The following is a 17,184-nucleotide window of genomic DNA, read 5'->3' on the forward strand; positions in this document are numbered from 1 at the left end:
ATCATTAGGCAAATGCCAACATCAATACACTTATTTAACTGCAAGTTTAAAAGTGGAAACAAGTCTCTTAACACAGAAATCAGGATCTCAGCAGAAAAAAAAAAGAAAAAACACCAACCCTGACCATCAAAAATTAAGATCCCAAGGATTTTGCTTATTGTTTTAACTGCTGCTTAATTGAAGGGGCTGAAGAACTCCTGATGGCAGAGCTCTACTAACTCTCTGAACTGGAGGCAGTACCATAGCAGAGTATGTTAATTCTGTATATTACTACTTCTACACCTACACCTGTGATATTGTAATCTAGTTATGCATTTAATTAGTTCAGCTTTCAGCTTCAATGGACAAGGAGCACTATGAAAAGCTAATAAGAGAAGTTACTCCGTTGGGGAGGACATTTAGGAGCCTGCTCAGCCAAACATGCAGTTTGAAGTTTTTTCAATTTGAAGTTGCCCAGCACCCAGTGGTATGTAGATGCAGAGAAATGATTTGGATGTCAGGTGTTCAGCCAATGCTCAGAACCAAGCACAGAACAGACACTGCTGAAGAGAAGGGCTTACTGCTGCTTACTCTCAGCTTGCCTGTTCCTGGGAACAGGAGAGCTGTCTGGCAAGAGGCTGGGGTGCAGAGAAGAGGGAAGGCAGAAGGAGGAACCAAACCTGGAGAGCAGGAGGTGAGACTGGCACTGCCAGCGATGTGCAGCCGCTGCCTGGAGCGGGGCAGGGGACAGCCAGGCCTGCCAGGGTGAGACTGGGTTCATTAACAGGCTGAGAATGGGGAATAAGGACGAGGAGAATGGGAGCAGGTACAACAAAAACCTGTGAGACAAGAGTTAAAAGGGTCAAAAAACTCCCAGGTAACAGGAGGAGAAGATCTAACTGAGAGCCTGACTTGCAGCAAATCTCCCTGAGTGTTACCATACCTCTCCTGTCAGCAAAACCCCTCTGCCCCTTAGCAAAAAGCATCTCACTTCCCACTCTGCACCTGCCCCGTGGGGAATGGCAGCTTCCCACTGCTGTCAGCTGGGAGACCATCTCCCAGCCTTGTCCTTCTGCTGGGTCATACAACACAATATGCCAATAATAAAAAAAATATAAATTAACTGTGAAACAGAAGGAAAAAAGTCCTGTTTGATATGTGAAAATAAGCTGATTTTTGAACCAGGTGTCACAGCTCCCAGCATTGACAAGACTTGTGTTCAGACAGAAAAAGAAGGTACACATCCAACCATAACCCAGTGGGGGCTTCTTTTCTTGAAACAAGTAACTGAAACACAAATGGCTCCAATCACAAGAAAAGCATTACTAAAACTCACACTGGACCCAAACATCCATTTAAACAATTTATTTGCCCCAGAACTTCCAGCACTGGTATAACAGAGCCGAGTGAAATAATGGGATGGTGTTCTGCTCCCAGCTACTGAACTGAGTAAGAAAGAAGAGGCAGCACAAATCTCACCTAAGGCCACAAAAGACCAGGCCAGCTAAGGGGACTGCAGAGATGGTTTCAGGTATTCTACAACTTCTCTCAAAAGAAAAAAAAAACAGGGAAAAAGAAGATTCTGCATTTTAATCAGGATCCTTCAAATTAATTTTATTAATGTTCAGGCACAGATGGGAAATACAAAATGCAAACAGATTTGGCATGAAAGCATTTTAAGTATAAAAAAAAATTCTCTTTATCTTATTTTTAAAAAGTACAAGCACCCTCACAACAGATTAAAAAATAACCTTCCCCCACTGAAACTCAAAAACAGCAAAAAGTGAAGGGAAACAAAGGGATTACTGTTCAAGCAATGTAATTGTAGCTTATTAAGTTTAAATAATACCTTCTAAACTAACTACCTACTTCCACCTCTCACCGTGTCACCTGTTGACCTCTCCTGCCTGGCTTTGGGCAGGACACTGCTGTGTGCCATTGTCCTGGAGAGCAGCCCAGGAGCCCCAAAGCCACGGGGCACACGGGCTGGGGCTGCCTCTGGGGCAGCTCACCTGAGTGCCAGAAGGGAGCCTTTGTCACAGACCCGAATCCCCTAATTACAGCGATTTTGGCAGTGCTGATTAAGGAGCCGGCTTTCAGGAAAAGAACACAGAAGCTTTCAGGAACTGCAGGGGTCAGAGACAGGCAGAGCTACAGGTGGGGCTGGTGATGAAGAGGAGTTAACAGCAGGGGGAATTAGCAGGCACTGAGGTGAAACAGCAGGACCTGGTTGCTCGAACCTCCTCCTTCCCACACAAAGAGGGGCTGGCAGAGCACCTGCTCCAACTCCACTGGCAAAAGGTGGGCAAATGTGTCAGCAGAGCAAAGATAAACCAATCTATCAGCTGGAAGAATTTCTGAGAGAACCTTTCAGATGAACAGAGGATTTGGTCAGACCATCTTACTCCACACAAGCCTTTTTAGAAGGTGTCTCTCTCTCTGTGTTTTACACTTCCCCGAATCCTTTACCACTCATTTTGAGATGCTGCAATTTCCCTCAGCATTTCTTCAGAGCAGGGTTTAGGAACACCCACACCATGTCCTGCCTGCTGCTCCATGGACGTCCCCATCCATACCCCAGGAAGTTTCAATGAACATTAGGCAGATTGGTCCTCGCGTCACAGGACAGAGCCAAACAGCTCGAGCTGCCTGAAGGCAAAGTCCTTTGACTAATTCTGCTGTAAAGATGAATTTAGGGATTTGAACAGTATCTTGACAAAAGCGTGAGGCTAAATTACCAGTAATAACCCAGTGTACAAAAGCGGGCACCCACAGCATATGCCCAGCTCCCACATTTGGCTCATGGATACAGAGAGGCCGTGTCTGCAGGCCAAAGCACACATTTGATTGTACAAATATGACTTTTAGGTCATGCTTAGATTACAAAACCTTCTCATGGGGACTGTCTGGACAGAAAAGCTTTTTCTCATCTGAAGTAATTTTGGAACAAAGTATAATTATTTTGCTATTAACTTCTGCTGGCATAGGAACATCATGAAATATCCCTAAAGTCCACACCTCTAAATGACACTGTGATAGTGGTTAAAATCATTAGAGTAACTGAATGTTAAAGTAGATTCTGTTTATTGAGAGCTACTTCCAGCTACTGGAGAGCTGTGTATTGAGGGCTATTAATTAGCAAGGCACCACACATTACTATGCACAGAGTAGTTTCACTGTCCTAATATTTCATTCCTCTTGCTCTGTCTTTCCCCTTCCATGGCCTCTCTGAGAGATACCAGTGCAGAGCCACAGGACATTCCTGAGCCCATGGCCACCAGGATGCTTTTATCTCACTGCCACCAGTGCCTGGACAGGGCTTTTATCCCTGCTGCCCACCTGCCCTGTGCTCCTTTGTGTTTCTGCACACTGGTGGGCCGAGAGCAGCGAGCAGACAGCCTGAGCAGAGCTGTCTGAGCCCAGCAGGTCTGTCAGCACCTGGCTCCAGGCAGCCTCTCCTCTGACAGCTTTATGGCCGATCCTAAGGAGAATCAATACCAGGGCAAGGGGTTGACAGTTCATTTTCTAAGGAGTGATCCATTGAGGGCCAATCACCAAGCTGTGTTTATCAGCCTTGGGAAGAGACATTTTTTTATAGGGGGAGAAGGGAAAGGAATCATCTCAAAGCAGCTCAACAGGCTCAATTCTCCAAGGTGGCGACTCATAATTAGAAATCCAATGTATCCTGCTATCAATCCTACCTTAAATAATAAAGTGATCAATAAAAGCGGAGAGGAGATTAAGTCATCAAGCTCAGTGATGCTATTTTGTGTTGCAACGGCTTTTAATAAACCTGTCTCTCCACACCACATTTTCATATGTTCTGCTCTTCTTTCCTCTTGGCAGCATGGAGGCTTTGAGTTGAACACCCACAGAAAGCCATCACAGTGCACGTCTACTTTCCAGATACTACAATCAGAGTCACTTAACTGCTCTCTAGGACAATTTAAAGAGAGCAAATGAAGAGGGGTTTGAGCGCATTTGCAGCTGATGCCATTAAACTGACCAACAGACACGGACAAAATGTGCATCCCTCAGATCCCAGGCTTCAGATGCAGTAATGATACAACCACTTTTAACTCAAAATTACACTGAAGCAAGATCATGCTGATCTTTTTAAATGAGATTGAACACAAAGATGAAGACAGAAACACTCACACTGTGTTTCTGCCACACTGTCCTCCCACTCACAGGATTGTTCCTGATGCCTGGGTTGAATTTGGGAGAATGAGAAAGCACTTGATGGAAGATTATGGTGCTGCATCAATGAAATAGCCATCTATCCAGTTCTGCTGTGTTACTGCATCTGATGCTGAACGACTGGCTTCCATTTTACAGTCACATCCCCTCACACAGGAAGGACTAGTACAGACTCATAGACTAACACAAAAATCACCAGCATAGCAGTCTGATGGCTTAGTTAACAAAACTGCCATTGTTTATTCCCTGTCTATCAGGAGTCGGTCCAAGAAAATCTACTGTACCCATACCCATTAAACCTAACTTTAAATTGCACTAACCACAAATCTCTAGCTGGCTTGCTTCTCAATGCCAGTTATTGGAATCAGCTTTGCATTTGAAGGGCAAATAGAGCTGGAACTATTGCCATTACATCACATGCTGCTTGGTACTAATGTCGAGAAGATCAAAGCTACACGGGAGAAGGCTTGTAATGCAAATGTACTGTTTATGATGCTAATCAAGAATTTAGCTTTGTTTGGAGGAGACAAAAAGCTCCCTGATGAAAGAGAGAGAGGGAGAGAGAAGCTTAAGTTCTTACCTCCTGCTGATGACAAAGGCTGCAATGAGAATGACCACAAGAACAACACTGCCAGCCACTGAAACAAGAAGCACTGTGGGATTGGTACCATCGCCAATGATGGGGGAAGGAACTGAAAACAGAAAAGAGAGCATTTATGTCAGACAACCTCAAAAAAATCAACCTAGGTAGCACTCAATGAGCTTGTGAAGCTCAAAGCTTTTTGGCTTGTGAAGGCATTTTAGAGTAGCACTCAAATCTACTTTCAGGCCTTTATAATATAGTCATTTGACACAATTTTCCAATAGGATGCTAATGAGCTGAAGACATGATGCTTGAAAATTATTTGGGGAACTTCAGCTCACCAGGAACAAGGACTCCTTCTCCTTCTCCCCTCCAGTGCTGCTCAGAGGGTATAATGACTAATTTTTTTGCCTTTCTAATTGCTTTCCACACTTCTTTCCTCCTTCTTTTTCTCTCAGGGGGGCCAGATGATCACAACTGACAGTGGGAGAGTAAGTTATTTTAAAATGTCTACTCTCCTCCTGATGGATTGTTTTCAGTTGTTAACATCCTGAATGATATTGCCACTAACTGGCATGACCTTCACTTGATTTAAGGAGACCTGTATGTCCTAAATAAAATAGGCTTGGTCACAGTGCCTTTCTGCCACTGAAAAGCAAACATTTTGAGGGCTAAATCTGCATGTTTCCTTGAGCAAAGTGAAAAGCCCTACTGACAATGTAGTTTGAACATTCTTGTCTTTATAGAACTGTCTAAGGAAAAGTGCAAATATGGGAGCTGATGTAGGACACCTAACTGATCTATGTTGATAGCTTGTAAAGGGGAGTAACAGGGCTCTATTCTCATTGAAATAAGATATTCCAGAGACGTGCAAATGTCTACTTTTACAGAAGACAAAATCTCTCAAGCATCAGTGGCTCTCAAGGGTTTATGGGGTGCCTGTTTCGTTATGCTGCAGAGAAGTACTGTCACTCTAGAATCTACAACACAGCACAGCCAAATAGATGTCTTGGGTCAGCTTCACAGCATCACTAACAGCCCAGGAGGAACATTTTCTCAGAGCAGACACACCGCACTCCAAGCATCCGACGGGAAACTCCCAGCACGCAGCCCGGTTATATCTGCACTCCCTGCTCGAGGAGAAGCACAAGAATTCAGTGGGAATGTCATTACCTGTGTTAGTGGTGAACTCGAAGGGCCCACTGAAGTCTCCATAGCCTGCTGCTGTCCTGGCCCGCACGTGGAACACGTAGGAGGTCAGGGGGTTGAGGCCTTTGATGTCGGTGTTCCTGGAGGCCGTTTTCACGATGCGGTAGCTGCGCTCGTTCTGGTCCTGCCAACACGGAACACAGCGTGGTGGAGTGAAAATGCCTCCCTGCACCGTGAACCTGGAACCCCACTGCCTTGCCAAAACTTTCCTGATGAAAGACGATGAGCAACAGCTATGGAATTCTCAAAATACATCCTGAGGGCTCCTGCTGCTGGCCTTGCTCAATCCCCCTAGCACTGTGTGCTGCACGGGGCTCTGAGCAAGCCAATAAAGGAGGATGAGGCACTAGGTATGATGCTCATATATCACTGATTATTTAAGAAGTCACACAATGAAAACCTTTGGAAAACAGCCAAGCATTCAAAAAGGATCCTCTTGATGAACAAGCACATTTTACTCACACATGCTGGCACTTTCTTTTTCTTCCTACCAGCCAGAAGCCATATAAAAAAAAAGATAAAAATATTTTAAAAAAGAAAAAGACTTCCAAAACGCCTTCCAGAGAGTACATTATTAAAAATTATTCTATTTTTGGCTGGCTGGAAAATCTATCAGAAAATGTAATAATCTAGCTTCCCTGTAAATCAGATGCCCTTTTCTATATGTGGGAAGCAAGTGATTTAATAAAAAAAATTAAAAGTATGCATGTGCATGAGAGAGACAGCACACACAAGCAAGAGTAGGTAATTGTTCATTTTTGCAGAGAGCCTTCAAAGAAAATAGCTCTTTTCATAATTCCCTACTTGAGAAGTTATTTGAAGGAATAACATCTCCCTCTAACTTGGAAAGTATGAAGAATCTAATTTTCTCTCCTTATTCTCTATTAAAAGCCAGCCAGTCCACACTATCACTCGAAGCAGAAGCTGTCAGCAAACAGATCTTATTATTATGACTCTGTTACATTCCTCATTATTATACTTCTGTCTATGAAGTAAAGCTAATGTCTCACTTCTGCCCAACATTATTGACTCTCATTATAAATGTGATAGCTATAAAAGCTCAGTTTCTAGGTAGGAAAGAATAACAAAATAAACTCATACCATACAGCAGGAACAGCCTATGAGTCTTACTCGTTCAAGCAACCATTCAAATGCATGAAATCCTTAATTGGATTTTATTAAACTGAATCTATTTGGTTTCAAATGATGGAATCCCATCTGGAAATAAACCGCAGGGAATGAAGTAAAAAAGCTCTGCCCAAGCCCAAAGGGAACTCCTTACATGTCCATTTTTAAGCAGTACCTTTTCATAGTATTTGACCTCATACTCCAGGATGACTCCATTTGGCCTGTCAGGCTCCAGCCAAGCCAAGGCAACGCTGTGCCTTGTTATTTCCTTAGCCTGGATCAATGCAATCGGGGATGGAGCTGCCAGAAGAAAAAAAAACCAAAAACATTATAAGCAATAGTTTAATTTTAATGAGGAACATGTATTTTCAGTTGTAACTTTCACAACATGAGCACTTCCAGAAACCATGCTTTTCTTGGCGGGTGGGGGAAATTAAAAGCATTAAAGATCTTTCCTGTTTTCTCTACCAAAATTACATTTCATCATCTCTAAGAAAGATTGGGTTTGAATGCTGGACAGTACAAGATAGGTGGGCTTTGAAGTAACAACACAGTTGTCTAAACACTGCAATATTCACGATGCCCAGGTAAAAACCTTCATAAGAGATCATGGTACTAAAGGGATCTCTTACTTTTGTCCCGTGTCATTTTAGTCCACAGTCGTTCTCTTCTTCCATCTCCTAAAATTAACTGATGTTATTCCATTTGCTATTTACTTTAAAAGAACTATGAAGTTCCTGAGGTTCCAATCTGGTTTTCTCTAAAGCTGAGAAAATATTGCCACTGAATTAAGTAAGGCCAGAGTAAAGCTGAATATGTATGAATTTGGGCCCTCCCATTAAAACCAGGAAACTTGTATTTCAAGAGTCTGAGCCAATTTGTGCCTCCTAACTTGCCCTGTTTATGCCCAAATCCGTGAGCAGTCCCTGGAAAATGGCCAAGGGTCAGATTCTGCCTGTGCTAGCTCCTTCCCAGCCAAAGGATACCAGAGACTGGTCCGCTGTGTGCCGAAATGGCATCTCCTGACCCTGTCCCATATGGCGCTGCATTGATGCACAGAGAGAGCAGGATTGCACCACCAAGGGCTGCAGCATTTTTGGAAAAACTCTACCTAGCAACAAGCTAAACTCCAAGACCCTTTAAACTGTATCCGTGTCAGCAATAAAGGCTGCAATGAAGAAGATAATGGAAAACATCTCTTTGTGCACCGTGCACTGTCTAAAGAGCCCCTGCTAATGCTGAAGTTCAGGTTTCTGACTGGCTGGAGGACAATGCCTTCTCCCTTTGCCTGTGCTTGCAGCAGATTCATGGCTGCGCTGGGGAACGGGTTTTCTGAAGATTTATGAACCCGGCTGCCCCTTTCTTGCTGTTGTGTTGCTGTGTGGTCACATCTCTAGCCAGCTGTTATCAAGCTCTTTTGATGCTGACAATAGCTGGTATAAATGGCGGAGTCTCCAGGGATAAAAAGGGACATTCATGAAATTTTTAATCTTATCTAACAAAGCTGTCCTGTATAACCAGAGATTAGAGGTCTTCCTAAATTGAATATATTTCTTCTTTTGTCTCCTGATGCTGTAGCTGCTCTTTTTTCCCCATTTCCCTTTCTTTTTGTTTCTTTTTCTACCTTTAACTTTGGGATGACGATCCATGAAAATGCTATAAAGTTAAAAGTATCCTTGAAGCAGGTATCCTTGAAAACTACCAAGAAAGGCAAATAAATAAAACAGTCACTATAAATGAAAGGAAAATTGAATGTTAAAAGTCTCAAACCTACTTGACCATATCAGACAGTTCTGATGGAAGTGAAAATAACTGGTAGATGCTGCAGTCACAAAAGGGTGTCTCCTCTTGATGTGAAACCATCAGGGAGCTGCTTCCCGATTTACTATTTGACAGTTTGGCATCTCTGTTAGAAATGCCTCCAAAACCTTTATCTCTTTTTTCCTTGTTTGTCTCTCACAGGCAAAGGCAAATACTGAATGACAGAGGAGACTATAAGCACAGCCAACAGGGAGGATCCAGGTGTGTTCCATCAAATTATATCTGTGGCACGACTGCGAACCTGCTTAATAACCTCACACTTCCTCAAGAGAGACTCAAACCTTTTTTTAATTCCCCTCTGCAATAAGAATACTGCTCAGCTAATAAATTAGAAATCGGATTTGTTACCCTAAAACACACACGCACACGCCATTACTGATAAACCAAGCGGAGAGAAATCTGCTTAGTTAATCGCCGCCTCATGCAGGGCAGACAAGCAATTCTTTTTATTGAGAAACTGTCACTTATGCTGGTGTGACCTCAAGAACTGTAGAGAGAAAGTTCACTTTCTTTCCTGTATCCTCTCTTTAACCTCTTTGGTTTCCCATTTCATTTCAGTGGGCATCTATAATGGAATTTTAGTGAGTCCTTCAATACTGGGCTGGTAAGTGCTGTATGAAAACATGTTTCTTCTCTGCTGCAAAATGGCTATTTGTAGCAGAAGAATTTATATTAACTAAGCCTTCTTGTGAAAGACTCTCAGCTTTATATAACTTAACAAGTGCTTGCTCACGTCTCCCAAAAATGGGCAGCGGATCTTAGGCACTACACCACACCGGAATAACCAACATGCTCCTGGCCTCCAGGACACAAAAAGGACTTGTACATCAATTCCTTCCTTAGTCCTCACACTTTTAAGAATGGCCCTATTTTTTCCTTCCTGCCCTTTATATGCAAATTCATCCTTTTAGTATCTTCTTTTGTCCTGGATTCTGCAGATGAGCCATTTGTTCCTGACTTTGTTTTGACTGCACATCCTGCCTCTCCTTATGCTATAAAGAACACCAAGGTCCAACTACAGAACTGCAAGAAGCTCTTCAGGAGTGATGTCCCTGCAGCACAATGGTCTGTGCAGTAGGATGGTGAGCTGAAACTCTGAGGACCTTGAGGAACTGGACCCAGTACCACAGGGGGCTACGGTTATCCCACTGCATAGATACAATCCTCACTTACCAGTTCCCTTTTATTTCTGCAAGTAGCCCTACAAATCAGGTTAGTTTTCTTCCCTTGTTTTTCAGGATCCACCATCTGACCTGAAAGACTGGACTCCTGGAAGAACAAGAGTTTCTCCTTGCACGTGTATTACCAAAGGGCATAAGAGTCTGGTCAGTATTGTCCAGGACAAAGAGGACCTCAGCACTGCCAGCTCAACATGGCACTCCAGGCAGCAGACACAGCCTTCTGAGTGAGCTTGTGCAAAATATTTACATTCTTTGTTCTTCTGCCTTTTGCCTTTAAATTGCCTCTTAGGGATGATGTGAAGATAAACATGTAACATTGTAAAATGATGCTTTGATCACAAGAAGAATAAAAGACAGAATATTCTCTTCTATGTGCGCGGGCTAACTGTTCATTAGATGCACACATTCCTACATAGAATATATTGAGGACAGCTTGACCAAAGAGAGTATCATACACAATTAAAATGCTCACAGTAAGGTCCCATCAGACTTCCCTTATGGAAGGGGGCAGGAGATCACTTTTTCTTTCACTTTTTGCACTTTCCTCCAGCTTGCTCCCTTGTGTTTGGGAGCAATAAGAAATGACTTGTTTCTCAGTCATCACTGCTCACACCAGCAAGCTTCCTGCCACACGTGCACAGACTGCACATACCAAGCACCAATTCCACCAGAACAGCCCATTTCACAGAATGAGGTATTTTGGTGTCTAAAAAGGGGGTCTCCCCTTGAACAAAAGCACCAAGTGTAACTTTCCTGAGTTCAAAGCTCAGCAGTTCCTCTCCCTTAAAAATCCCACTCCCTACTGATGTGAATGTTGCAATTTTCTTTCATCTACTTCCTCAATAACCTGCCATTAAACACCTACTAGTAGTTTTATTACCTCAGTTCTGAGCTTGCAGCCTACAGAGAGAGAAAGAGCACAGATGTACTACAAAAACTTCACCCAAATGCCATAAAGCCATATCCCAAGGCTAGCAAGTGCTGAATTGTAGCAGTTTTGAGGCACTTTAAAGAATGGCAGAGGCAGAGTGTCAGTTTTTCATTACTGGTTCAAATTAGGAGGGGTGGGGGGGAATGGAAACAGGAAAAAAAACAGGAAATAAATAGATGCAATAAAGTCTCTGGCATGTAGGCATCCACGAGTGAAAACAGCCCTTTATAAAACTACAGCACATGAGTACTCGGATATCAAAGATACACAATGCCCAGTGTTTTATTGAAGATGCCTTCTTACCCACAGCAGGGTTTACTTTCCACTCCCCATGATTTGAATTTAAATGGATCATGTTTACTCAAGGGGTCTTTCACTGACTGAAAAATATACCCACAGTTTGTACATTATCTCAGCTAAATTCAAATAACATATTTAAATTTAATTACTTGAAGCTTAGGGGTTTTCATGCTTTTCTTTATTCCCTCAATTGCACACAGCACTTATTTGTTCTTATCAATGGCTATGCGCTTTGTCAAGCATCAAAATTAAATGCTTGAAAGCACTAATGATGTTACTGTGATTAAGGGTTTTTACCTTCCAGGGTAGATACTAAAAGCCTGCTCCACTATTAATTACTTTAAATAAAAAAAAAAAAAAGAAAATATTTCTGAGAATCTAACACTGAAGAAAAGTCCTCTTAGAAATCAAAACAATAAAATTAAAGGTCTTCCATTAAAAAAAATCTTCTCTTGATTAGCACACAATATTTAAGGAAACCTTGCACATTTCAGGTTTTTTCTTTGACTATCTACCTTGTAACACTGTGGGCATTTACATGAGATTTTGTAAATTATATTAGTAAATAATCTCACAGCAGGAAAAGAAAAAAATGCTCTGGGCCAGATTCTGATCATTTTATTCATGTAAGAGGGCATTTTAATTGACTACCACACTGACTTCAAAACGAGGGAAGAGAGAAATGTCCAACCCTCTTTATTTACATGTACCAGAATAAAGTAAAAAGAAGGCAGTTCTCTTCCACAGAATCACAGAATTGTTAAGGTTGGAAGGGACCTCTGGAGATCATCCAGTCCAATCCCCTGCCAAAGCAGGGTCACCTGGGTGGGTTACACAGAAATTAATCCAAATGGGTTTGGAATGTCTCCAGAAGGGGAGACTCCATGACCTCCCTGGGGAGCTGTTCCAGTGCTGTTCTCCCTCATGCTGAGGAACTTCTTATGTTTTAGTTTATGGCCATTGGTCCTTGTCCCATCACTGGGCACCGCTGAAAAGAGCCTGGCACCATCCTCTTGGCATCCCTTTGAGATCTCATTATTGCATTCATGAGATCTCAGTCTTCTCTTCTCCAGACTAAGCAGGCCCAGATCTCACAGTCTCTCTCCAAAAGAGAGATACTCCAGACCCTTCATCTTCTTTGTGGTATCCACTGGATCCTCTCCAGTTTTTCCTTTTCATTTTTGTACTGAGGAGCCCAGAACTGGACGCAGCACTCCAGATGTGGCCTCACCAGGACCAGAAAACATTTTAGCATGACCACAGTTCCAAACATGTGCAAAGCACATGTAGAAGCCATGTATGTCCATCAGGAGCAGCACAGGAAAGGCTCCTCACATGTGTGAGGCAATGTGCACTCCCAGATTAGATGTCTGTGCACATCTGAGGAGCCAAGCTGGAGTCTGGCATTCCCGTTCCTCACTGTCAGCATGACAGCTACGCCTTCTCCGAGGGACCTGCCAGAGTCTGTGGGCTGCCTGTGCGCTTTAAAAACTAACCACATGCATATTTGGGGCTTTTTTCATTATGGCCTCTGCAAAAGTGGAGCAAACATTTGTAGTAGTGATGATTGGACCATGTTAGGACTTGGACAAGGATCTAGAGGCCTGATTGCTCAACCGAGCCATTGGAAGCTTCCCAAGACATTCCCGAGTCCTCTGTCTTCCCACCGTCTGCCTCTCCTTCCCCCAGGAATGACGACTGGCGAGGAACACCTCCCAGCATGGAGAGTGAGACATGCCAAGATTCAGGCCAGCATTTTCATGCTTTTAGCGTTTAAAGCAAAGGCTTTAAATCTCCGCTGGTGGAGTAAAGCGCCCAAGGTTATCCACCCACACGTGCAAATCCTGGCCGGCGCAGTGAGAAGCAGTGTGACAGCTCAGCTTGGCCTCTTTCTCCCAATCCCTTTAACCAGCCCTAATGCTGCTGAACTCAACCTTCCCTCCTCCTTCTTGCAAGGAATTACACTGCTGAGCGAAAGCACCAACTTGGCCACAGGATAACCCCACTGGAATTCCAAAAATAACAGGCACAAGGGATCTTCCCCTACTTTCCAGGCTCTGCAACCCAGTCACAGACCTCTGAGGAAAACAAGTGACAGGCTCTCAAACCTAGGGACCAGCTCACATCAATTGTTTGTAATCATGTGTTCATAAAGAAAGGGGCTAGAAAATGATATTTTAAAGACTGTTAACACGGTATTATTATGTTTAAACATTTCCTCTGTTTTAAAGTTTTCATTTTTTGCCTCTCCCAGAAGAACCTGTGCTGCAAATCTTGCCAAACCACAAAAGCTGGCTCTGACTTGCATCAAATCAAAAGCTTGAAGGAAAACGCAGGCTCTCAGCAGCAACAAATAGTAGTAGTTGAGGATTATTAGAGTGCTGTACTTCTACCACCTAAGTCCAGCTTCATTTCTTGGTGACTTGCAGTGGCTGCTGAGCATCTACAAAGAGCCTGTGTATTTTCTGGGCTGCACATCCAGTTCTGTGTAACTTTCAGCACAGATTACTTCAACATACTAGAACTGCTCTAATTTACATCAAAACTATTATAGGAACTGAGATGTGACCACAGTTCCCTGTGGTTTACATCAGAAATGAAGAGAGGATGAAGAAGATTTTGCATGCCCAGGAGATGGGCTGTTCTGCTGACCAGAGAGGGTCAGCTCTTGACAACAGTACTTTATTTTCAGGTACTGATTCCTCCAATTTTGAAGGCCAAATAATGATGTCAGCTTATGCAATACAGGTCTGGAATTACTCCAAAGATCTGAATCTGCAACCTATAATCCCAAAGATTGCCTGAAACCAAAAGATTATAGAATCTACGTAGCATTTAGCAAGAGATTTGTATTACAACTCAAGCATGGGGTCTGTTTCGTCTGAAAACTGCTTGTTTTCTTTCTGCTAGCTTGCTAAGAAATCCTGTTGGCATGTTCTGACAAGGATAACTTAATAGTTGCCAACAGAAACATGGCAGAATACCGTGTATTTCCTGTATGCACGAATGCCAGTTTAAAGCAAACAGGAAAACAAGCCTTTCAGTTGGAAGGCAATTTATAAAAATCTATCTGAACATCACAACCACTTAAAAACCCCAGCACCGAAACATTTCTAAATGCTAGAATGATTAACAGGGAAGGGTGAGCATACTTTGAGCTGTGAGTTGCTCTAGAAACTCTAGAGCTATAAGTAATTTGTTAAGATGGGGAATTAGTCAGCAGCTGTCTGACCCGAGCAGGTTTGGAGCCGCTGGTCACAAAGCAGGTCACGTTGCAGTTATTCTTCCCTCTAGTTGAGCTTGGAATCTGACCCAGTATAAACAACAATAAATTATGTAGCCTAAAGAAGCCAACGCTGATGCTCCACTGCATTATATTGGCTTGAGAGAAGCAGAAAAAATGGGCCAGGCAGTCCAGACAAAGAGTCTGCTGTGGGCCAGAGCTGTCACACTTCGAGGTAGGACCCCTGGACCTGAATTTTGGTGGGACTCTTGTGGGAAGGACGTGCTGTACTCATCCTCCTACTTCTCAGATGCTGCTCCAAGCAAGCACAGAGCACCAGAAATCCCCTGATGCTGTGACACAATGTACAGCACCCCTGAGGAGTGGCTCTGGGGGAGTGAAAGGAGGAGTTAGAGACCATAACCCCTAGTTATTAAAGCAGGTGATAATGCTGGAAATGGAGCATTCCCCAACAGTCCAAAATAAGTAGCCTGGAACAAAATTCCCCACTTGGCATCTTTCCCTCAGGGCAACTCTGTCTCACCCACATGCCCTGCTGTTCCTCCCAGGAAGCCAGAAGTAGCCACCAGAGCTAAATTCCCCCGCAGAAACAGCCTGTCTTTCACCCTTGCACTGCTGCACAGGAGGAGGATCTGCTGAGCTGCCTTTCCTAAATGAACTCCACTCCCCCCCAGCCCCTTCCACCAGGAAATCAAAGCTACCCTTAAGGAAACACCAGTTTCGCTCAAATAAGACCCCTATCCCATTCTCTAAGCCCTTCTTCAAGTCAAACAACCATCCAGCTACTCCTCCTTCATTTTGCCATCCTCCTGCCCACAGTTTAAGATATGTTTGCACACACATCATGAGTCAACACACAAGAAGGGAAGAGCTGTTCTTAAATTGTACAGAACCAACAAAATTACTTACTGCATCTGTGCTCTGAAAACCACTTGTTGTGTGCAGCTTTCAAACCTCTAACAACAGTGTTTTAATAATCCCTAAAACAACATAAAAAAATATTGACCCTGCTGTAGTAATAGCCCAAAGGGACACCCCTTTGTCTCACAGGGCTTAGGACAGCTCTCACCTGATGCCCCATGTCTGTATTTATCAACAGAAATCCTCATTTCTGATCCCTGGTCCTTTCTTATACTTACCACCAAGTCATGCATGTGGTTACCCCAACAGTTATGGCATAAAGTTTAAGCCATTTTGGGGTAAATGTGTGATTTGGCACCCAAGGCAACACATCTAACGCTGCTCTCCTTGGTTCTCACACAGTTACCTTTTATTTATTTGAAATACGGATGTCTAGATGATGTATATACCTGTGCTAAGTAACATCCTTTGTCACTTACCTTCAACATTAAGAATATTAGATTTTGTAAAAAGTTCTGCTTAAAAGCCTTTTTAAAATCCAGACAAACAGAAGCCTCTGCCTTATTTGCCACTTAGGTGCCTTGCAAGTACTGAAGTATCTTCTAAACAAAATAAATAAATAAATGAATGGCATGACTCATTCTGCTAAAGCAGCATTCGCTATTTTAATAAATAGATTTGGCCACATTGCCTCATCCTGGCTTCCAAAGTGCTTCAGTAATAGCAGAGACTTAGACTTTGCCATTTGGGTTTCTCAGATCAATCATCTAAAGTCAGAAATGGCAAGATTCTTGGGGGAAGAAAAAGTAATAAAATTATAAACATTTTACTTCCACTGTGATCCACAGCTCCAACAGCAACTGCAGGCTGGGCTTTAACCATGCCCTCCTGAGCCTGCGGCATCCAACAGAATCCAAACCCAGGACTCACTCAACAATAAAAATCACAATTCTCATCTTAACACTTGAGAGCATGAATCGTTTCAAAGCCACCAAAGTAAGGAACTTCGGCCATGTTTGGTTTCAGCTCCATCACACAGAAGAGGATGGTGCAGAAGGTTTGCATTTACATATTTACATTTCAGCTGAACAAGCTATAAATTTTAATTATAGTTGATATGCAGAGCGTTTGGTTGGAACTCTGGTGAAGTACCCTCTGTACAAAGGTTAGATGGATTTGACATGATATGATCTCTGTCTCTGGCTGTGCTGTTGAGAAATGCTTGAGTCTGAATCAAGGTTTGGGTTTTCTGGGCTCAGGTTAGCTTGTGAAGGACACTGCTCTGACAGCACTTGGAGATCCTCATTCTTCCAGGATGCTGCAAGACACTCTGCCACACTCCCCCATCAAAGTATCTCTTCTCCAGGGAACAAAGATACTCTGTCTTTTCAAAAGTACCACAGAGAATCAGACTGCAGCACACTTACACACTTGGAGCTCTCCCACCAGGTTCTTGCACTGGAACTGAATTAAACCCCCTTTCCCCTTCCCCCACAACGGGCAGATTTGTTCAGGAAATTAAAAATCATTAATAGACCCGATGAGAGAGAAAAAACTCTGCACACAGTGTTGCTGCAAAAAGCAAAATTACCTATGTTTGCCATTCATTTAAAAAAAAAAAAAAAAAGTGATGAGGTACAAACTGGGGAAGAGTCCTAAGTTTCCTGAAACACATAAACCTTAAAATTAAAATCTTAGTTCATGATGTCAGTAGCCAATTACATCATAGGTGGCACATAATTAAACT

At 43.0% G+C, this 17,184-nt stretch overlaps 1 protein-coding gene across 4 annotated transcripts in view; it reads right to left on the reverse strand.

Moving 5' to 3' along the window:
• EPHA4 (EPH receptor A4) overlaps positions 1 to 17,184 on the reverse strand; it is a 105,548-nt gene that overhangs the window by 20,335 nt on the left and 68,029 nt on the right. For 3 of the 4 annotated variants that reach the window (XR_015773451.1, XR_015773450.1, XM_088061086.1), the window contains 4 exons: positions 7,275 to 7,399; positions 5,936 to 6,095; positions 4,760 to 4,871; positions 660 to 818 (listed from right to left, as the gene is read on the reverse strand). Coding sequence is in view for 1 of the 4 variants with exons in the window: in XM_088061086.1 (XP_087917212.1) it covers positions 660 to 818; positions 4,760 to 4,871; positions 5,936 to 6,095; positions 7,275 to 7,399 (556 nt within the window). In the remaining 3 variants the exon portion in view is untranslated. The remainder of the gene's footprint in view (positions 1 to 659; positions 819 to 4,759; positions 4,872 to 5,935; positions 6,096 to 7,274; positions 7,400 to 17,184) is intronic. The other variant, XR_001331765.2, reaches the window with a different exon arrangement.

The sequence above is a fragment of the Pseudopodoces humilis genome, chromosome 11, assembly GCF_049639895.1.
Source record: "Pseudopodoces humilis isolate 2021_Gansu_Grassland_sample_001 chromosome 11, ASM4963989v1, whole genome shotgun sequence".
Taxonomy (NCBI): domain Eukaryota; kingdom Metazoa; phylum Chordata; class Aves; order Passeriformes; family Paridae; genus Pseudopodoces; species Pseudopodoces humilis.